The sequence below is a fragment of the Neopsephotus bourkii genome, unplaced genomic scaffold (genome assembly GCF_033783945.1).
Source record: "Neopsephotus bourkii isolate Nb327-2 ecotype Australia unplaced genomic scaffold, CSIRO-AGI_Nbou_v1 NB_250, whole genome shotgun sequence".
Lineage (NCBI taxonomy): Eukaryota > Metazoa > Chordata > Aves > Psittaciformes > Psittacidae > Neopsephotus > Neopsephotus bourkii.
This window is the reverse complement of record NW_026900760.1, coordinates 1,224,706-1,247,864: the sequence shown is the minus strand read 5'-3', so window position 1 is coordinate 1,247,864 and position 23,159 is coordinate 1,224,706. Positions and strand designations below refer to the sequence as shown.

Sequence of the window (23,159 nt, the reverse complement as noted above, 5' to 3'; positions counted from 1 at the left end):
CGTGCTGTTGGAGCAGGTATGTTTTTCTTTTGTTTTCAACAACAGATTTCTTTAGGGTGGTGGCAAATAGAAATTGTCTAAAAACCAGTGGATTCATAATGAAATATAAATGTATTCCGTTAAAAGTGCGAGTCAATTTTCGGTTGAAATGGCTTAGTGCTGAGAGCACTGGAAGGGGTAGAGACGAGTTGTTTTTTAAAGTTACAGGTAAACATACACTGGTGTCTAGATCCCTACTGTTCCTAGACCAAACCTGGTAGTAGAGTTAAAAGTAGCCTCTCATTTTCCTTTTTAAATACTAGTGAGTCCTGCTGGAATACTAGTATACCAATCTTTGCCATGCCAGACCGCAGCGTGATGGAAGATCAGCAGGGCAGTGTTTGCCTCTTCATCTAAAAAAGACTTTAGTTGTTTTAAAGCTATCCAATGAGTGATTATGGAGTTTCTATAATCTGGAGAGAATGATAAAATGGACACTGTACAGAGAAGCTACCATGGTGCACGTAGTGTACCTTACAGTCGGGCCAAAAAGGCTTTAAGCTACCCTGGGATGTTTTCTCCCTTGGTGCCTCTTCACTGTAGTACAGAAGGGCATGGCAGCTGGGTTTTGTCTGCCACCTCTGATAAAGGAGAGGCTGCACTTCAAAAGTAACATATGATAGTTTCCAGTGTCTATTTTAGATGAGAAGTTTATGGTAATAAGTTGTTTAAACTGCTTAAATGACATGCTGCTTATGAGCAACATATGAGTGTGTATGTTACTTCTCTCCATAAGCATGTCTGTATTTGATGCTATCACTAAAACAGGTGATGGAATCGGAAGGATGTTATTGCTGACATGACCGGTGCAGGGGGATTCGTAGGCAGGGCTGACCACATCTGTGCTCGGTGATGCTTGAGCTGTTTTGGTGTCACTGTGACCCCTGGCAAGCTCCCTGGCCACAGGCCTCCAGGGGAAGGGTGAGGTGGCTCAGGAGGAGCTCTGGGTCAATAGAGGGCTGCACTGGCACCACTGACCCTGCCCGAGGTGCTGCTGCCTGCCTGCTCTCCTCATGGCTCCCTCAGCTGTGTGTCCTACCTGGTGCTGCCTGTCCTTTCATGCTTGTGCCTAGAAATACCTGCTATTTTAGAGTGCTTAGGGCATTCTAAAATACAGAAGCTACAGCCTAACTCTCAGCAGTACTGCAGCTGATGGGCAGAGCTGGGACCCATAAACATATTGCTTACTTGGTCTTGTGGAAGAGGTTGCCAGACCTACTAAAGCTAACTGTGGTGAGCGTACTGTGGCTGGACGAAGAGAATATATATACTGGTTGCATTTAATCTATCTTCCTCCTTGGCTTCTCACTCCCGAGCTTAATTTGGAATTTTTTTTTTGTGAGGAAAAAAATGGCTTCCTTTCTAGACCTACTGATTTGCAATTGACTATTGAGTTGATCTAAAACATCAGGATTGTTTCTATTTTTGCCAAGACTCTTGTATAAATGCCTGCTTTAATTCTCTCTGTGCAGAAGGAAACCTGAGTGTAGATTTGGATCTATCTCTATTTAGTTTTCATACCAGTAATGGAATTAAATCTGCTGCTGCTGCAGTAACATTTGAGGGTATTTAACATGTTTTCATACAATGTGAGAATTATTTCTGTCTGGTCCTTTGGTGTATATGATTTATGTTGTCACAGAATTATTATATTTTTTTTTCCATTTCAATTAAACATTTTTGTATCTTCCTTCATGAGAGCTTTTCCTATGCCTGCCCCTTTCCTTCTCCTATGCAATTCTGTGGTTACTCACCACTCTACACCAATCCTTATCAGCAATACAGCCTACATATAAAATTAAATATCTAGGATGCAAATGAGCCTTTTGTTTTTATTCATCAATATTACCTTCATTCTAGCAGCAATTTTATATTTTTCTTCTTTCCAGTGCAGATGAAAAAACTTACATCCTTTCTTAAATTAGGATTGTGGGGTACAGAGAGAGTGTGTCCAGAGACTTGGGAGTTTGAAAGCTGTTTTTGTATGAAGCTTTTGATTTTGCCAGCTTGCTACAGGGTTTGGTTGTGCCTCAGGTTACTGCTTTCTGGCTTGCCTCAGTGTGTGTCCTGCATCGGCTTATATCAACTGCAAGTAAATCAGAGCAACCTAATTGCTCCCTTTGTTATGCAACATGCTCTTCTCTGCATGGCTTGATTAAAAAATAAATAAATGCATGAATCTTCATGCAAGCTACCAGTTAAAACAAGTTTGCAAAACCAGATTAGTAGTTCACAGAGATGTGTTATTTCACATTTAAATTTTCGGGGATCCATACTAAATGCCTTTGAGTATATAATACATTGAAAAAGAAAGTCTTAGTCTCGTAAGAGAGTTTCTGATTTCACACAGTTTTGATTGATCCAAAGGAGTTACTAAATATATTTAAGTACTTGCCCAGAAAAAATTAAGAATGCCATAGGAAGTTTTAGCTACCTGAAGTATAAAGTAGGAATAGTGAAAGTTTTGACCTTATCAGAGCAGCTTACATTGCTTTAATACTTTAGTGTTTGTGGACATTATCTGGGGCAGGTAGTGCTAAGCTCTGTATTTTCCTCTATCCTATCCATAAACAATTAAAAATAATTTTGTTCTTGATATCAAAAGACAGGGATCTATGAGCGAACCTTCTGTGGACTAAGAATCATTTGAGTCTAGCATCAGAAAAAATGGAATATATGAAAAACCTACATTATTAAGAATATTTTTCAAAGGATGATCTTTCTACAAGATAAAGATAATTGTGGTGGTGTTTGGGGGGAAATAAGAAAACCAGCTCTGCCTAGTAAACTGTGGGAATGTTCAGGAGTGCAGTGTGCCTACATGAAAACATGTTTATTCATTATCCCCCATTTGTGTTTTTGTTCTGCAGAAACGGGCGAATGGAATTAGGAGAAATTCTAGGCACGTGGACCCAGGTTTGTGTCATGGCTTTTTAGAAGTTAAACATTAAGGGAAAAGAGTGAGAAAGCTTTAATTGACTTCATCGAGTTACATTGTGAATGCTATTTAATCTGTGAAATGTTGAGAACTGTGTTGCTAAAATTGTGAAGGTCTAAAGCAACTGTACTGGTTGTGATTTCAAAGGTAAGGTCAGCTGGTTGAACTCTTTTATTTACTCATTTTTTAATCAGTGAACTTGGACAATCAGGCTTTTTATTTAAAAGAAATAACTAAATGGTGAAAAGCAGACAGTTGCTTATAAGGCTTCAGTTCTTATCTGCAAAGTTGTTGGTACTCTCAACCCTCTTAACTGTAGTGGTGTTAAGTGCTTAGCTGTATTGAACACAAGTTGCTCTTCTAAAAGGCCAAAATAAAGCAATTGCAGTTTTAGGTATAATTTCAAAGTGATTTTATTCTTTTTGTTAGTTTGTAACAGACGCTTTTGTGGAATCATGGTAAGAGCAGCCCTTGAGAAATTAAATGCTTGCGTACATGCTGTGTACTCAAGTGGGGGAACATTTTCTCTGGAGACCTATTGTATTTCTGTATAAAATACTCCATGGTTTTCAGTGTAATTGTGATGATTTTAGTGTAATTTTTTTACAGTAATTACATTTCTGTCCTTTGTTTCTTACATAGTTTAATTACTGAAGATTTGTTATGCAGATATGTAGAATAAAATTCAGCTGTGGATTATTAAATATTTCTAGATGTGGACACCTGAGAATAGTTGGAGTCAAACATTAAACAGAATGGCAGCTCTGTATACCACATTACAGCCTGGCAGAGCTAAGCAGTTTTCAAAAAGTAGGAATGCTGGTTGTGCCAGTAGCGTTGCAGCTGCCTTGGGTCTGAAAGTCTGAATGTTGTAACTAGCTGAAGCAGACCACACCTTCCTTAATCACGTACCTTTGACATGTTTTGGAACACATATTGTCATTTAGTTCCCTGTAGCAAAAAAAATTTCTTCATGATGCTTCTAAATTGTTCTGTGTGTTGTTGACTGAAGGCATAACAGGAAAAAAAAAAGAAAAAAAATAAGCACCCTGTAACTCTGAAAATTAATATAGTCAGAGTGGAAAACATCAAGAACGTCAATTAAATAATACAGAAAAGGATGACAACAGTCCAAGGGGACTGTTGTGATTTCCTCACGTTCAATGGCATATGTTGCAGTGAAGTGTAATGTGTTCTTGCAAAATAGTTCTTATAGGTCCAGATCTTTAAACATCGCTGTCTCATGTAAACTCCTAAAAGGCTAAGAAACTCAGCTTTGAGAACCATTTGAGTATACTGGCAGTTTTACTTGCTGTTTAAGTCTGAAAGAAGTACATATGTACCTTTATATACAATGATACTTTAAAATTAGGTTTGATTGAAGACTAAGTACCATTCAAATCACCAGAGTCATTGAATTAAATAGATGTATAAGAGCCGTATGTAAACAGTGCTTAAAATACGTTTCTGCTCCCTTCCCAACCCGTGCATTTACAGTTCTTTGAGGAGGTAGGGTGTTCTTACTGAATAAAAGTCTTAGTCCCCATTGTGTTTTTGAAAGACAGTAGAAATGCAGAACGTATTCATTATGTTTAGGTGCCTTTATTGGAGTTAGCTTTGCAGCAGACTGTTTTACAGAATTCCTTCTGACAATTTGATTTTTTTAAATCAGTAAATAATAATAAAAAAGATGTTGCATAAGAACATGCTCTGTACATACACTTTGCCAGTTTTCAAATTAAATGAGCTTTTTCATTTGCATTTTGTCAGCATATGCATTCTCAGTCCTGCTGCAGCTTGGTGGAGATAACTTTTTAAAAACATGGATGCCTTCAGTAAACTCTTGTCATCTCCTATGCATATTCTAAGTAACATTGTTCATCAGATTGCATATTGCCTTGAGAGATGGAAGATGCTATCCAGAGAGCAGCACTTGTAAAAGATCAGTTCTTTCCAGCATATATTACTGCACTGAGTTTTTCAAGAACAGAGGCATATAAAGCTCTGGAAATCCTAGCACCATCGTGCTCTTTTTGCTGGAGAGGTAGTCACAGTCAGAGATATCATTCAAATTTTAACTGGGCTATGTGTGTGCTGTTTGCTGTGTGGTTTGTTTTTTTGGTTTTGATTTTGTGGTGTTTTGTTTTTAAAAGGTGAAAAAGAAATTCGCTGCTCAGATTGGTTTGTCTTTAGGAGGTATAATATGCTGCTGCTACCTTGTTGCATGTTATGGTGCTAGTTATGGTACTAGTTTAGGAAAGCATGCAATTACTGTGAGTCATCAACCAGCACCTACATTGTCTAAATACTGATGAAGTTTGATATAAGCAATAATTACAATTATTTTCACGATCTGAATCACAGTCTGCGATTTTCAGCTCCTAGTATTTTAGCACAAACTTTTCAAATTCATGTCCTTATTTGTCTCTGTTTTTTCTTTTTTTTTTTTTTTTTTTAGTAAAGAATAATGAATGTGGGAGGCATAGCATAGTCAAATGGATGTGTTGTGCTTTTCTTTTTATGCTCATTAGAACCAAATCCAACTTTTACTGATACAGCTTAAACCTGAATGAAAAAACTCATTTAAGTCTGAGAAGTACTGCAAGTGGAAGGATGCTTTAAACAAAACAATGGAGGAATACTGGATTAAAATATCTCTTGCTGTCTGCTGGTAAAACTTACTGATGGAGGATCCTTTCTAGCTGAAGTACCCTAAAAGCAATAAGTTGTTCATGGCTGTTTCATTTGTTTCTCTTTGAAGTTTGACTAAAAGTTTTGACATTAATAATTCCCTCCTCAGTATTTTCTTTGTGATGAATTAAAAGGAAGGGTAGAAAGAAAACTGATTAGTGGATGTTGAGGCAGAGAAATTCCTGGGAAATGAAACTGTCCAAAGAAATACATGCAGAAACTGTACAAAAAGAAACGTGTGTGGAAGGTGTGCAAGAACAAATTGGAAATCCAAACAATATATGACTGTCTTTTCTGTATGCTGGGCACTGTGACTTCAGCCTGCGTTCCAGTTGTAGAAACCCTCCTGAGTTCATCTGTAAGTTTCAGGGGAGAGAGGTTTTACATAACATTTCTTTGGCTTAATCTGCAGATAAAAGCCATTAAGAGAATAAACCTGTAAATGCATTTGCACCTAGACAGCCAGGAAAAATTTGGTCTAGAGTTTGCATTTTACTGTAGAATAACATGATTCTGCTTAAAAGTATTTGAGAAATGATTAGATTGGTGTCACTTTTTGCCTAGAATAGGCATATGGAATGACAGTCATAAAACATTTTATTTCTTGTGTAAGATGTCGTGAAAATGTTTATGCATGTGTTTAATATTAAGGAAATTATTTGCACTCTTGACTTAAATGACAAATTCATATGTATATTCATAAGCATAAATTAAGGCTTTGTTTTCTTGAGAAGGATGATTCAATCCAACTTTGAAATTTTATAAGCCTTTAATATTTTTAATAATTTTTATACATTTTAATAAGACTAAAAATTTTCTTTTGCAGCTGTTGAAATAATACAGTGTATGTTTGCTGTCTACGTATTTTTTTAATGGTATGAAGTGTCTAAATGTGATAGATTTACAGCTTAGTGTTTTTAAAACTAGTTTTACCCAAAATGCTTTTGCTAATATAAACATTGGAACTTTAATCTCATAAGGTGTGAAAGTCTATTTCATATTACAAGGGTAAACTTGGTAAGAATAGAAAACTAGAAGCCTTATATTCAAGATTCATTGCAGATTAAACTCAAAATATGATCTGTGAAGAACGTCACTAGGCATGTTCTGACTTAGCTGATTTCTTTATAAGCATGGATTAAAGCTTAGAAAACCCTAGTTCTGAGTTGAGGGACAAAACCAACAGCTCTTTTCCCTTCAAAGAAAGTGAAATGTTGACTTTTGGGGGGGGGGGGGAAGAGACAATATTAACAGGTCATGTATGCAATATAGTAGCTTGTGCAAAGCTGCTTTTCAGTCTGGGGGTTCAAAGTTCAGGTAGGTTTAAAAAGGGGTATTTGTATTTCTGGTTGGTGTCTGGTCCACACGTGGTTTGTGAAGCAACCCTGTAGTGTAGATTTTATGCAGATTATTAAAAAAAATTAAAATATGTGGAGAGAATAACTGGCTGATGGCCTCAAACATAGCTTTTTAAAAACAATCTGTGCAAGAACATGTAAAGCATTGAAGCATTAAAAATTTGTTTAATTAGACATAGTGGGAAATGAGCTACTGTGTGCTTCATATTTTGTTGAAATTGTATTGTGGAATCTTTTAACCAGGTTTTGTCATTGGTGTATATGTATTTGATTAATAAGAAGAGAAATGATTTTCAGATGTTTGTGTAGCATGGTAATGATTGCATCTCATCTTCATAGTAAAAAATTAAGGGATAGTGGAATACTGGCAGTTTAAATTTCCTTTTAACTTAAGAATAAGGTATAATAGACTGTGAGGTATTTCAACAAATTCTAACACAGTGTGCTCTGTGATATGGAAGTCTAACTCTGATTTCCATTTCTGTGCACTCTAACCATATGTCCAGCCAAAAGCAAAATCTGGCCCGAATTCAAGTGCTGGGATATCCTAAGCTGCATATAATACTTTGCCAAGCATGTAGTTGTTATAGATAAAACTACTGTCTAACTGAGAGTTTGAATTGTGTGTCTCATTTTATGAATTCTCCAGGAAAGTTGCTGGTAGTCTTGAATGACTTTTGTCTGTCTTGTTCAGCCCAGTATAGACAATACCCGATTTCATGGATAAGAAAAGATAACCTCTGCAAGATGAAGCCTCATGCTGAAAATCTGGTATTCAGCACTTTATTTCTCCATTTCATCAGTGGGGGCAGTTAACTGTGAATCTAGCTGCATCTCTGGTGGTCCACTGCTGTCAGTCAATATCATTGTTGAGAACAAGAATTTATCTTGGCTGTAAGCCACAGAAAAAGGTCTGCCAAAAATAAATATCCAGCACTAAACAAGACCCTTGTACTTAGTTTTCTGATGAGAAGGGAGGAGATGACTGACATGACTAATAATATCTCCTTACTGTGATTTTCGTCAAGATGGTTTAAAACAAAGTAATATTTTTTTGCTTTAGTAAATGAGTTTCTGTGTATAGAATCAAGAAATATATTGATAAATGTTTTGCTGAGGTGTGTGTTAGTGTTATTTAATTATTTTTCCTGTCAATATAATGTAGGAGTGAATAGCAGTCCCTTTTTAATAGTTCTTGTCTTTCCTTTCAGACTGAGTAGAGCAAACCATTAGAGGCCATTTGTTTCTGCATCTTCCTTCAGGATTTTGCTAAGAGTCTCAGAGGCTTATTTCTTTGTTAAAGTATCTAGGAAAATTGTTTGGGGGAGTTGATGTGACAGCATGATCTGAAATACTAAAATATATATATGACATTCTTTTCAGCTTGAGATACACTGAGCATAACCATGGGTTTTAATGGCTGGTCAAAACGGATGTATACAGGAAGGAGCAGCTGGCTGAAAATTAAATCAGGGAAAGCCTGAAGGAATACGGGAGGAAAGAGAAATACTGAACAAAACTTTCTCTAGCAAAGAGTTTGTTTTACAAGGTTGAGGTCTTTCCTACTCCTCACTGGTATGGGATACCCGAATAAAGTTCATACTAGCAAAGTGTCCATCACATCCTGTAACTGACCAGGAGACTTGGAGACGTGCTGCATGCAGACTAATCAGAATGACATGCTCATTTATGTCCTTCTGATTTAGTTTTCGCAATTTCCTATTACAGATAAAAATACATCCCATGGCTTAAAAAAGGCAGCCTGTATGGTTTAAAAAGAAACAGAGAGAAATTACAGTTTTAGAGACCTGAAGGACTCTAATGTCTACTTATATTGGAAGTAAATTGCGTCTAATAATTAGTAATCATAAGGAAGTATATATAGTTTTTTATGTTTTCCCCAGAGGCAATTTTGTATATTTTGTGGATCATTAGATTCGCTAAGTATCTAAAGACTTCTCTATACGGTAATATATTAAGCTACAGAACAGAGAATGAGCTTTGATTATACATATGTATATATATATGTGTATGTATACTTAAGCTTAACTTTTGTGTGGGTTTTATTGGGTTATGGATGCTTATTCCTTTTCTATGCAGCACCTGAGCACTTTGTTTAAGCTGCATATGAAGTATAGAGTGCATGTCTCTAGGAATCTCTGTGAGCCAGGCTATTTGCAGGGAAGAACTGGTTTAACAGGGCAGCTAGGAGCCCTCTTGCTGCAAAAGGAAGGTTCCTTAGGAGGATAGAGGCAGTACTGCTTGCTGACGTGCTGTATAACACTGAATGTTCTGGAGTTCTTCAGGGACTCAGCAGCTGTAACATGACCAGTTACAGCTGGTTACAAAACCTACACTATCGATAGATGTGTTTTGACATGCTTTACAGCATGTGGCTGGAAGGGTGCTGGGGTCTGAGATGAGTCAGTGAACTTTTCGTGGTCACCACATTCTCGGGAGTTAATGGGACAGCTTCTTCCAGGTAGACTTCAGCTGCAATGCATTCAGAAATACACTGACCTAATTTGTGAGATCAAATTAATGTATTTCACACATTTATTAAAAATACATATTACTTTCAGGTTCTATTTTTTTTTTTTGCTACAATGCTAATGCTGTGTGCTGAGCTGTTGTTGCTTCCCAAAATACTGAATTCATCTCTGTTGCGTTACAAGAAAGAACATGTCTAATGTTTTGCACTGAGAATTTTTCCACTAATGCATTTCTGGAAGGCAAAGCAGAGTTATGTCTTCCAATGAAGCATTTCAAATGCAGTTTAATGATTTTTGTTTGGGTTGTTATATTTTAAATTAAAATTATTTTTACATTCCCGTTGGGGAGAGGTATTTTGAAAGGTGCCTGTCCCCTTGGCGTCTCAGCAATGAGCTAACATTCAGAGAAGAACGTAGCCTTTAGCTTTTTTTTTTTTTTTTTTTTTTAATTAAACATCAGAAGACCCAGATGCCAAAGGGTGAAATATATTTGTTTTGTCAAACTCTTTCATCCTTGTCTGGTTGGATTGCAAGATTAGTTCGTAGTTGAAGTAATTTAGGCTCTTTTGTCTTATTGGATGTGTTTTAGGGAGTGTCTTTATATTTTGAGCAACTAGTATTTTATTTTACTCTGAGAGAAACAATGGTGTTTAATCCATGCTCAGCATCTATTAGCATAATTTTTAAAGAGAGGTGAGTTAAAAAACCTACAGTATCTCTTTCTGCATAAAAACATTCTCAGCATGGACTGTTCTAAACAACAAAACATCACTGTTTACAGATAACTATGAGGAAGCTGGCAGGCAGAAAAATGGAAAATAGGTACAATTGGACAAAATGAGCACACAAGTATGATCATAGAATCTTAGCATAATTAGAGTTGGAAATGACCTTAAGGTCATCAAGTTCCAACCCCCCTACCATGGGCAGGGACACCTTGCTCTAAACCATATCGCTCAAGGCCTCGTCCAACCTGGCCTTGAGCACTGCCAGGGATGGAGCATTCACAACCTCCCTGGGCAACTCATTCCAGTGCCTCACCACCCTAACAGGAAACAACTTCCTCCTTATATCCAATCTAAACTTCCCCTGTTTAAGTTCTAACCCGTTACCTCTTGTCCTGTAACTACAGTCCCTAATGAAGAGTCCCTCCCCAGCATCCTTATAGGTCCCCTTCAGATACTGCAGGGCTACTATTTGTTTTGTATTTTATGCATACACAATATAGTACACCACTATTAAATAAATATTATAAAAACTATTATAAAAAAGGAAAAAAAAAAAAAGAGAAATGTGGCAACTGAGGCATGGACTCCAGTTGTGGTGCAACCAAAATCATTTACTGAGTGAACTTACAGGCTTTTTATAGACCCCTGCCTAGCGCTTAGTAATTGCTAGTATCTATTATTTTCTTTTCCGTACTTTTTGCAACATCACTTTTTCCAGCCAATGGCATTACTGATAATGCGCCTTTTCAACCAGTCACATTACTGTCCACATACTTTTGTTTGAATAGCTTATTTGTACCCGGATGTATAAGTACATTTTTCTGTTACCACTTTCCGCTACATTATTTCTTTACATTTTCCTTGAACACACACTCTTTTGTCCGCCAATCTGCATTGGGGAATTTCATTTGCTACTGGGAAAGTCCCAGGTACAACATCTCATCTTTGTCTCCAGTAACTTCTTTGTTTCAATATCTACAGTTATCAGAGATCATCTCAGTGTTTTAACTTCAATTTCTCTTGACTCCCATGGTTTGCAGCTGATGAAGGTCAGGATGTTCGTGTTCTCATTCAGGTCTGCTGGCACAGCTTCTTGTGCAGCATTTCCCATAGAAAAGCGTGTGCAGAAAGCATATAGGCCAAAGTTGCCTTTAGTTGCCATAGTATTTTGCTTAAGTTTATTGGGACTTATAGATCTCTTACTCATCTTCAAGAGTATTACATTTACTCATCTGTTTTCACACCTGATTTTAATCTTCAGGGTACTGTCATGCTCAGAAGGTAAACCAAAGTTAATAATGCTATGAATGATTAAATATAGTAAAAAAGTTACTGAATTTTAACAGTACTCTAAACCCTATGGTTTCTTTTTTTGTGGCTTACTCACTTAACTTAATCAGTATTTGATCAGTACTTCAAAGTAATTCTCACACAAAGAATTTGGGAAACACTGGAAAACTGAAAGCAGCCATCCCATGGGAGAAAAAAGAGTGCTGAAAATCCACAGAAGAGAAACTCCCAGAACTGCTTCTGCCTAAGGAGGGTTTTACAGCTTGGTGAAAGGGGCCAGAGGCAAGAGCCTGAGAAACTGATGCTGCTTTTCAGGAAAGTTTTAAATCTGCTTGCCTCTTTTTGCTTCCCAGAGAAGAGAATAATGAGGCTGAGTTAGGCTGTAGGCCAAGCTACCTCAAGCTACCTACGATCTCTTCTTCAACAGTAGCCAGTTGAATGGATGCTTAGGGATAGAATATGGGGTAAGATGTTGTGGTACTTCCCCACTATCTCATGTTTTTGTTCTTGGCTCATAATTTTTCTTCCACATATTTGTACTACCATTTTTTGAAGCAATCTAAAATCTTGGTATTCACAACATCATATAACTGCTACTTTCATTATTAATTGTGTGTGAATCAAGTACTTCTTTTTGTTTGTTTTAAACCTGCTGCCTACTACCTTGACACCTCCTTTTTTTTTTTTTTGTAATTGAGACAGTGAATAATAAAGAAATAATAAATACTTTCCCTGGTCACTGTCTCTATGCTACTTATGACTTGTTTGTCATATCCCCTCCAGTGATCTCTCTTCTAGCCTGAAGAGCCATTATTTGAAAGTAGTGGGGTTTTTAAAGCAACAGTTTAGCACCTTCTGCAAAACTTAACCCACCTTTACCATACTTCAATACTGTTTATTAATGTTTAGAACAATGGAAGTCCAAGCATTGATTCCTTGGGGTCACCCTTTTGAAAAATACCTTTGATTTGAAAAAAATATTGCTGTTTCAACCTTTTACTTCATGTCCTTTTTCTGCTTATTTCTCGGGGGAACCTTTGCCTCTCATACTGTGAACAGTGGGAGAGCCTCATCATGAGTCCTGTTAAAATTGTTTTGCTAATCCTTATTAATGCATAATCTTGATTTTCATGTTGTTTTTCTACTGTAAAGAATTCAAAGCAGTGCCCCCAGTTTTCCTTTAAAAGTATTTTTAGTCTTTATCCATATATTTGTAAATTCTGTTTTTAGAGTAGGCTTTACCAGCCTAACTTGTATCCATGTCCCATATCTCTGTTGGGACGTCTACTGATTACAGCTGAGTTGCTTTAAAACATTGCTTTGACACTTAACCTCCTATTTCTATGGTACTTAGACTGTTTTAAGAAATAGGTTGCAGTTCATAATTAAACAACTCAGCAATTTCATATTAGAATTTATTTAGTGCTTAGTCTTTCCAAGAAGTGACAGCATAAAAATTGATCTGATTGATTTTCATCAGAATCAATTCATTCAACCCCGTTGTTTTGACCTTTTCATGGTTTATCTGGTGGGAAAAAGGTATTGTAACTTTATAAGGGATTATATAAGGGATATAAAGGGTTCAGAGAAAGCACTTGAGTTCAGCCCTCATTGCTGCTCTTGCTGACCTGCAAATAAATAGAAGACATGTTCAGTCTTGCACATTTCATAACTTGTATTTCTTAAGCTTTAGTGTGTAACAGGGAATTAAATAGTAACTTGATTATCTGATACCTTGAAATTGTGCCTTGGTTCCACTAACATTAGAAGCTATTCTTTAACCAGTACATTTGGAATAAAAGAAGGGGGGAGAGGACAAAGCATGAGGCACTATATCTTTTGGTTCAGATGATAAAGCACCATGTTTACTCTTCTTGGATTTTTCCTTATTTGGGTTTGACAACGACAAGTCACGTGAAATATGATATAGCAGCAAAAGTATGCATGTATGGATCACAGCTTTCTTCCCAGAATAGCATCCTACCCCTGGCAGTATCAACCTTTTTGCAAAGTAGCAATGATCATTTTAGTAAGTGGAATTCACTTAATGACACTACATCTTCTATGGGTTTTTTTCCTGTTTTTTCCTCCTTTTTTTTTTTTCTGTAAGTCTGCTCTGTAATTTTCCCACTCTCCCTTTTTTGCTTGATTGTGGGGAGAAGAAAGGATAAACAAGGAAAAGAGTTACGAGGCTTAATGATGGAGACTTAAATCTCTGACTGCTTTTGTGCGTTGTGTGATGGTTTTGTTATTTGTCCATTTCTGTTGGTATTGATTTAAATCCTGCTCTGTGCATGGCTCAGGCATCTGAAAAACATTGAATGATCAAATGATATCAAGGAGCTGATGCTGGGATTTGAGTGCATAAGGGGTATTCTTTGTCAGGGCAGTATTTCTGGGAGAAAGAATCAGCTCCGGGTGTTCTGCTGGTGTCAGTTTGATCTCTGGTCATTCTTCAAGCTAACTAGAAGTTGTTGCCACAGGGTGCTTTTTCCCACCCAGGGGTCCCTTCCCTGCTCTTTCTGTTGAATCTAGCAATCATCCAGTTGCAGGGCTAAATAGCTTCAATAAGATAACGGAGAACTGGTCATGGGAGGCAGCGGTGATGGCGACAATGGGGAAATAAATGATTATCTTTCTAACTGGGTTGCTGAACCAGCTCAGTCCTGAGGCTGCACAGTTGGTGTGGGTGTGAGAGAATACATGCATCTTGGGTTAAACAGAACATCAACCCATATGCTTTATTGCTTTCAGGTATGGTTTGTGTCCTAACAAATTACCCACTGCTTGCCAGAGTAGTATATTATCCACATTCAGACTGGAAATGAAAACTAAAAGGAGAACTTTCACTATTGTGGAGATGAATATATGAGGGTTTTCTCTGGGGAAAGGGAAAATAGAAAAAGGTTTTAAGATGAAGCCTGGTTGTTCTGGTAGGACTGACAACAGGACACGGGACTTAATTCCCATTGTTATTGTCTATGATAATTTACCAATAACTTCTTGATTTTGCACCAAAGATCAAGTGATCATGGATGTTTTTATTGTATGTTTTCATTTTTTTCTTTAAAACAACACCTGTTTCCTGCTTATTATTTATTTCTCGTGATCCATCTTTACATTAAGGACTTATACATAATCATAGGAAATTAAGCTGCTTAATTTTTAAACAATGAAAACAATTTGCACTAAAAATTAAAAATATTTTTCTTTGATAAAATGGAGGGGAGTTTCTGGAAAATTTAGTGCATCTGTATGGTACATAATTTTTGCTATGCCAATCTTCCTAGAAAAGAAAAGGAAGGGTAATTTCTAAAGGAATACAGTGAGATGGGGTAATATGTGTGATGGTCCCTTCCAACCCAAACCATTCTATGATTCTAGAATACATACATGGTCCCTTCCAACCCAAACCATTCTATGATTCTAGAATACATGCATTTTTGTACTCAGTGGATACTTGAAATGTGCTCTGAATATTTGTGTATATCAACTGAATGAGGCTAGGGATACTACAAATGCATGAAGAAATTGAAAGTATTTATGCCTTTTGGATTTCCTACACATTATTGTCATAGATTGCCGATGCTTCAGATGTGCAAAGTATGCCATATAAAAACAAGCAAACAAAGGAAAAAAATAAAATTGTACAACAATATATTTAGGGGTAAACAACCTTACATTGTGGTAACAGTGAAATATGTACTTATCCTTTTTCCTTTTTAACACAAATATTTTGTAATGAAAGCAAGTTTTGTTCTCTTTTTCAGAAGACAAAAAAGTTATTCATTGTAACATATGCAAACCAGAAAACAGTATTCATACTTTTTGTTTGCAGATTTGTTTCAGTCAAAGCAAGTGTCTTTTCATTGCTTAAATATAATGGCGTAATTCTTGGCCATGTTTATCTATGATGCTTCCATGCAAAGAAGGTCTATATGGCCTGAATTTTCTTTGCATGTAAGTTAAGAACTGTCAGTTGGGAAGTAAAAGAGGTATCTGCAATAACAAAGGTAGAGGTCACAGTAAAGAAAAATTGCTTGAAAAAGAAGATCACAAGAGCATTTAACTTGAAAAGCTGAGGGATTATGTAGCATTACAAAGATGGTTCGTGCAAGCAAGATTATTCTCTCATTTGCTGGAACCTGCCTGCTTTGCTAGGCATCAGCCACTTCGCCTTCACGTTATGTAAAAATTTAAAATTCTTCCCTTGTCACAGGATTTGTTTCTCCTAAGTAGCAAAAATGGAAAGTAACTATTTATTTTGGAGGCAGATACTATTGGTTAATACTGAGCACAAAAGAAATTGCATGAAAGAATTTAATTTTAATTTTTACAATGGCTGATGAATAAAATCTCAGCACATTTTCAGTAATGTATGTTTTAAAATTTTGAGACCTATGAAACATTCTAGGTAGCATAAGTGTTTTCATGGGTTATATTGTGCACAGTTACCATTTGGCTATACATTATTATTATTTTAATGTACAGTATGCGTGTTGAAGTGTTCAGTGTGTTCGGTAGCATGACTAATCCCATTTGTGCTGAATAGACTTGTTAAAAGGTAGGGCTGCCTTCTGTCACACCACGCTTTCAGGCAGGCTGCAGGTAAGGTTGGACTATCATATTCTTACTGCAGTATATTTCTTTTTCAGAAAGAACAAAGTTTGTTTATATGTATCAAGTTTTTTTTGACATTATATAATCTGTGAATGCTGAACAACAGAAAAATATCTAGGTCCTCAACAAGACTGATACAAGGTTTCACAAGTAGTAAATTCAAGTACTCTTGTTTTCCAGCTTTTTCCTCTTAGTGCTTGCTGCAAAATCATCCCTGGGCAGACAGAAGGTAGTATTAAAAATATAGCTCAAAGTAATTAATTCTGTGGAATAGTGGATTTTTATCTTTCAAGATTCACCCCTGTTTCTCAGAACCTTTTGCTGCACGTAATCTACTACTGTTTGGACACACCTTCATAGCTCATCTATAGTATCTGCCCAGTCAGTGTAAGTTGTTAGCTCCTCAGGGCAGGTACTTGTTTGAACAAATAGACATTTTAGAATGCCATGGCACCACATTAAAAGATGTGATAATTAACACAGGTTAATTTTCATACTGTGTGCTATTATAAAAAGGCAACATCTCATGTACTACACTATTTAATTCATATAACCAGAATTCTAGTTTGCTCAATTTTAAAGAAAATAATGATGCTTCATAGCTTTGAGGCAACATTATTTTTAAAATTTTTATTCCCATTCAACTAATAGACAAAATTGAAATGATGAGAATTCACTACTTTGTCAAAATAAATGAAAACTGTGTTTTTGAAACCTAATTATCTTTATTCACATAATTAAGACATTCAGCACTCAGCAATTTCTAACACTTGTTCCAAGTGCTGAGATTATTCTCAGTCTAGAATATTCCAAAATCCTCTCTCTTATAATAATAGCTGCCTATGTCACTGCAAGTAAGGACTAGTTGCCTGAATAAGTATTTGAAATTAAAATTGCCCAGAACACAAGAGCTTGTCTTTAATACTTTTTTGGAGGAAGACATGCTATGAAAGGGAAACCAAGGTCTGTGTGCAAGAGAAAAATAGTTTTCACTGTACTTTATCACAAAAATTGTGTGACTGACCATTGTAGTCAGTGACCTTCATGGCTGTCTTCTGCTTTTTTCAGCACAGTGCTGGAGAGAGCCCTCTTCTTTGAGAGAGGACAAACTGCAGACACCAAAGTTTTAAATGCCAAGTACCTGGTTTTGAGTATAAGTGTTAAGACATTATATTGGAATTGCATGTTTAAGTTCTAGTATTTTAAACATCCTTTCTTACATTTGCAGTCCAGTTTTCCACCTAGGGCATGCCCAGGTTTTTTAAATAAATGTGCTAGTTTCTGTGTCACGCTTAAAAAACCAAAATTGACAGTGCAGCTGGAGCTTGTGGTACTTGATCTTTCTAGTGTTTGGTATTTGACTTTCTGAAAATGGGTTCCTTTGTTGCTGCAGTTACATATGGATGTACAAACTCAAGTATGTGTATTTTAAGAGAAGACTCCAGTGTTTGAATGATGGCTAGGACAGTTTCTGAAAACATTTGCTGTACAAACAGAAATGGGTTGGCATGTGCATGTCAGTAGATTGTTTCTGCAGTGTACTTGAATAATTTTCAGATTGCTTTTGTTCTATTGTAACATTTTGTCCCCTGACTTCCCCAAAAATCTTTATTTTCCTTCTGTTCTGTTGAGGAACAAAAGGAAATTTAAACCTGAGCAGTGAATCTGAGGGTGTTGTGAGCAGAACCACCCTTAAGGGCATGAGAGACAAATGGTCATCGGTCATCTAAATAATGATAGATTCATTCTTTTCCCTAAAGGCAGCCCTTATAACTTTGTCAGTTTTAAAAACATGGCTGTTGAGAAGCATTTCTGCAGTGCCTGTTTTTTCTTGTAAAGAGGCAAGCTTCCAAATTCCTTAAAATTAATGTCATGATGTGCCAAATGTCCCTGCTTAGGAGTTAAGAGAATGCCTTCTGTTATTTTTCTAAATAAAATTTTGATTCTGAAACTTCAGTTTGGATTCTGAATTTTCTTAGCTAAATTGCTTATTTCTGATCAAAATAAATGGTAGCTGTATTTACAGGAGCACTAAGCTGATCATTAATTTTCGTCTTGACTTGGAATATCTGAAAGCTGCTGCTGAGAGGGGACTGTTCGCTTAAGTGAGTGTCTTGTTCCCAAGATGCTAATTTTACTAATGCTGCTCATATTGTCCCTAAGCTTAAAAAGAAAATTATCCTCAAATACCTTTGTTAAAAAGACATTTGAGTTAAGTCAAATATGATGTTCAGAGCAGGAGGAGATGTCCATTTGTCTATACATTGTTCTTCAAGCAAAATAAACTACTGTAATGTAAAAAAAATAATAATCTGTATAGAAATATTTCACAAGTCGCACTATTTCAAAAATGCAACCATGTAAAGTGAATAACATATCTAGACTTGTTTATTTTCCTTGTAATGAACTCCTGCTATGATCTGCCATGTAGGATTTTCCTACAAATCCGAGTTTTCTGTGGCTCTTAACTGGGAAATGGAGATACAGCTACTTAGCAAGTTTTGGGATTTTTTTGCTAATGATCAGGCCTACAGAACCCAGAGAAGAAAAAGGACTTCCTGGATTGTGGTGTTTTTGTTTCTGATAACAAGTTGTTGATCAGATTGTTAGCAGACAGATTTTTCCTCCCACTCGTCTTCATTTTAGTTGATGGTTGACCATTTTTGCAGAGGTCTCTGCCAAGAATACAATTTATATATGTAGCAGTGAAAAGAAGTGGTAGAAAAATTGAGTCTGATAGAAGATTTGACAGGTACTAAAGGACTGGAGGGAACCCCAAATGTTGCTTCAATATGGTTTTTTTTTTTTTTTTAAGGAGGTACAAATGGTAAGAACAGTTAAAGGAGAACAGTCACAGAAGGCAGGGCTAGGTCTGTAACAAAAAACCCCGACCTCTTCAGTAGTATTATTTGTTCTGTATGATGACAGTCATTAAATCTTCTTTTTCTGTGGAAGATAAATGTGCATGTTTATCAGATGTGGTTTGGAGAGCATTATAATTTTGTCAACTAAATAAGGAAATAAGGGAGATTCTACATCTCCCTCTTTCTTCTCTCTCCCTCTGCTAGGTCTGTTTATGGATTAAAGCTCTGCCAGGGCTGCTTTACTTATATATCTAAAGCAGAATCTTAAACAGCTAGTTAAGGCTCATGGTAGCTGTTAAATGGTTTAATAATCAGCCTTCTGAAGCTTTTTGACTTGAAATTGAGTGAAACAGCAAACTCAGGGGTTGTGGTTAGTGATTTGAAAAATATTGAGACTTTATTTAACAGTACTCAAAGACCAAACAGCTAAGAAGAAGACAAACAAGTGAAATATTCATAGCTGATTCTTAGGCACTGTTAGCACTTCAGCATCTTGCCTGAATGTAAGGCTAACAAGCAATATCTAAAAATAGAATTTAAATTCTGATGACATAAAAAAATAATGACTTGAGACTGGGAAAATTAAAAGTTCAGTTCAAGTATCTTCTTTAAGGTATGTTAATGTACTTTTTCTTTTTATGTATTTTGTCCATTAGTAATTATTTAAATCACTGACACTCTGAAAACTGCATTTAAAAAACTGCTGGCGTATTCCATGTACACCAGTTGTGTATTTTGTGTTGTATGTCCTTGGCCTGAATGTCAAAAAAAAAAAAAAGGCAAATGTTATTGAATTGAGATTCTGGAAACAGTAAAATGTGGCCATGTCAAATAGTCTAAAGTTCTGATGCAAATTGAAATGAAGTCAGGAGGCTTTCTTCCATTGCGTTAGTGTATTTTAGATCAAGTTACAAATATTTAGTGACTAGACTATATTTTTCCTAGAGAAAAAGAAAGTCTTTCTTCAAGTCTCATATTAACTAGGAATGGATTTTTAATGCAGACAAAGCTGTTTTGTATTTATGTGCTAATGGTATACAGTATATCCACAAATTCACCTTTGAACCCTGCTCTCCTATAGCCTGTATCATTATTCTGTATGTTAAAATAATCCCTGCCCAATGCATAACCCATGTTCCCCATTGCTTGGAAATAACAGATGCGAGAGTAAATTTTGACAGGTAGAAGTCACCATAGGGCATGCATTCTGCATGTTAATAGCAAAAAATAACATTTTTTAATTTCTGCATGAAACTGTGAGGGTCATTCAATGCCATTCATAAATGCAGAACTGCTGTAAGGGATACAAGTTAGTTGTATGTTCTTATCATTTCATATGTAATGGGTGTTCTAACTCATGTATTATGCTAATTTTAAAATATAACCTTCTTTGATTTAGCTATGAGATTAAATACTCAAATGCATGACTTGGTTTATGAAAAGTTGTTTATTTCTTCGGTGTTTTTTTTGGTGTATGTAGGGTTTTTTGGTGGTGTTTTTATATTTTGTTTTGTTTTTGTTTTTTGTTAGTTATATACATACATACACACACACACACATACATATATAGGGTTTTTTTGTAATGTAACTAAATTGAGCATTTGTAAACTGGACCGTAGTATGCTTTCTGTTTTTCTCAACAGCTACAGTTTAGATCGTCAATTTGTGTTAGGTCTGTGATCGAGAGCTTAGTTATGAAGACTTTTCTGGGAATCTGGGGTTTTTCTTGGTTTTCAAATGAAATATATTTCAGTCCTTCAATGGTGGAATAACTGGATCAGTTTGCTTTTTAATCTCAAGGTTGGAAACTGCCAGGCTGGTTTTGCATCTTTAAATTAGGTAGTTCCCTGACAAAAGCTTTTAATCATGTGAAAATCTGACCTCCTAGAAGTCAATGGGATTTTTATCATTAATTATAATAATGTATGACTGAAATCTTGACCTTGTCCATTGTGTTGGAATTTTATCTGCTTTCAAATATACTCATGAATAACATTTTTGTGCCAGATAGGTTTCCAGGTTTCTGCAGTTGTCAGTACTGCAGCTGTGTACATGGTAATGGCAGTGTCTCTAGTGCGTATCATACTGCACATTTTAGTCATTAATGCATAATGTTTGTATACTGTTTCTGTCATGAAAAATCTGTAATTATGATTAAAACATTCCAGGTTTCTGTAACACACCACTTTTTTTTTTTTTTGTTCGTTTTGCTTTTGTTTTTGTCTACATTGTTCTATTACAGCAAGTACTCAGGATTCTTAATATGTATATTTGTGGTGGATCCATGTGCCAATGATGAATATTTCAGGATAGATAAAGTATTCTAGATTTTGTCTATCTGGACTTCAGTAAAGCAGTTCGTATACTGCCTCAGAAAACATCTCTTATGAGAGAAGGATGAAAGAACTTGGCTCACTTAGCCGAACAAAATGAAGGCTAAAGGGGGCATGATTGCTCTCTATAACTGCATTCTAAAAATTAATGCTGACAAGCAAAAGAACTATTCAGGCTGCTGCCTCTAGATGGGCTTAAGTTAGCCATGATTGAATTTACACTACAAAGTAGAAGATTCTAAATCTCAGAGAATAAAGTTCTAAAATAAAAAAAATAGTTTTAGGAGAGCTTGCTAAACAGCTGGAAGATTGTATGACCTGATTCCTGTGATAAGGATGTATGGGATTTCATCCATCCGTACCCCTATGCTTTGTATAGGTTAGGAGGTGAAACACTGTCTAATTAAATATATACCATCTCACTGTTAATCTGCTAAACTGTTTCTGAGCTATTATTATAAAATCTCTAATTATACTGTGAAAAGGGAGTTGAATATTCTGTTTGGAGCTTTTTGACTCTAACTCAGTTAATTAACTTTTCTGTACCCCCAGTTATATCTTCTGTGCTATATGGAGATATAAGGGAAAGAAGAATACTTATGCACGTAGCTGTTCCAGTGTAGGATGTATTTGTTTGATTGATTCAGTGATGACATCTAGTCTTTTGTTCCTGAAAAGAACTCATTTTTTAGAAATGTTTCAAATCATGTAAGGACAGGTCCTTTGGATGATATTTTTATACAATGACTAAAACACACAAGTTGCACATTCACTGCTCTTGTATCTTTGATCAATATACAGGCTGTCTGTGCATGTCTTGTATTGCTGATGTTGAATTAATATATTCTCTGTGACTCAGACACTTCTGTTGTTGGAGAGTGAATTTACTTTCAGTTGTTACACTTCGAGGTACAAAGAACTTTTCAGAATCTGAGTCAAATCTAATGCATGCTTAGATAATTAGCACCAGAAATATTTTGCCTTGTTAATACATGTATCTTTGGTCAGTGATGTGAAGCTAGTACACCATATCATTACTAAAGTGAGTGAACTAATGAAATCACAATGTTATTCTGAATTATTGCAGTGTATGGTTATTCTAGCCATGTATCCTTGTTATTCCAGATGCTGATTTATGTGGGTCTGGTGATAGTGTGTATCCATTGTGCTAGGCAGTGTGTATTCATAGCAAAGACATCACCAAACAAAAAGAACTCCTAAGCAGACCCAAGAAAATAATTGGATAAATGTTGATAGTAAAATTCCTGTGGAAGAATAAGATTTGTTTGTTACCAAAGTGGAGATCAGCTGTAGCATGACAACATTGTAGATATACCAGTTTCTGTAGGCATTATGGCAAAGAAATTTTAAGAATGGATCTGAAGTATGGTAGTGAACTTTCTTAAGAGTAATCCAAAAGCCTGTTTAAATGAATAGGATTATTTCTAGTGATGTCAAGAGGCATTAGATCAACTCTTCCAACATTTTATCTACTGAGGGGAATTTGTAATCAAAATGCTATAGGATTGTACAGAATTAAGCATATTGATTTATACGCAAGTATTCTAGGCATGGTATGTTTTAACATGATTAATTCTGCATTACCTCTTGAAAAATTCTGCTAGATGACAAAGCACAGTATTTTTCTCATGTTCTCTTGGTGTGAGTAATTGTAATTAGTAGTGAAATAGGGGGAAGAAGTTATTTTATGATTACTAATTTCACCCGTATGTTATCTATAAAAAATCCCCAGGATTTCCACAGGAAAGTGCATGAGAGTGTTCCTTCATCATCTTTTGATGTTTT

The 23,159-nt window shown here is 35.9% G+C and overlaps 1 protein-coding gene across 3 annotated transcripts in view; it reads left to right on the top strand.

Annotated features, from left to right (window-relative positions):
- Window positions 1-23,159, top strand: part of VAV3 (vav guanine nucleotide exchange factor 3) — a 162,321-nt gene that overhangs the window by 109,327 nt on the left and 29,835 nt on the right. For 2 of the 3 annotated variants that reach the window (XM_061345982.1, XM_061345980.1), the window contains exon 19: window positions 2,910-2,955. The exons of the other annotated variant lie outside the window; for it this stretch is intronic. In XM_061345982.1, the coding sequence (XP_061201966.1) occupies window positions 2,910-2,955 (46 nt within the window). The remainder of the gene's footprint in view (window positions 1-2,909; window positions 2,956-23,159) is intronic. 3 annotated transcript variants of the gene reach the window in all.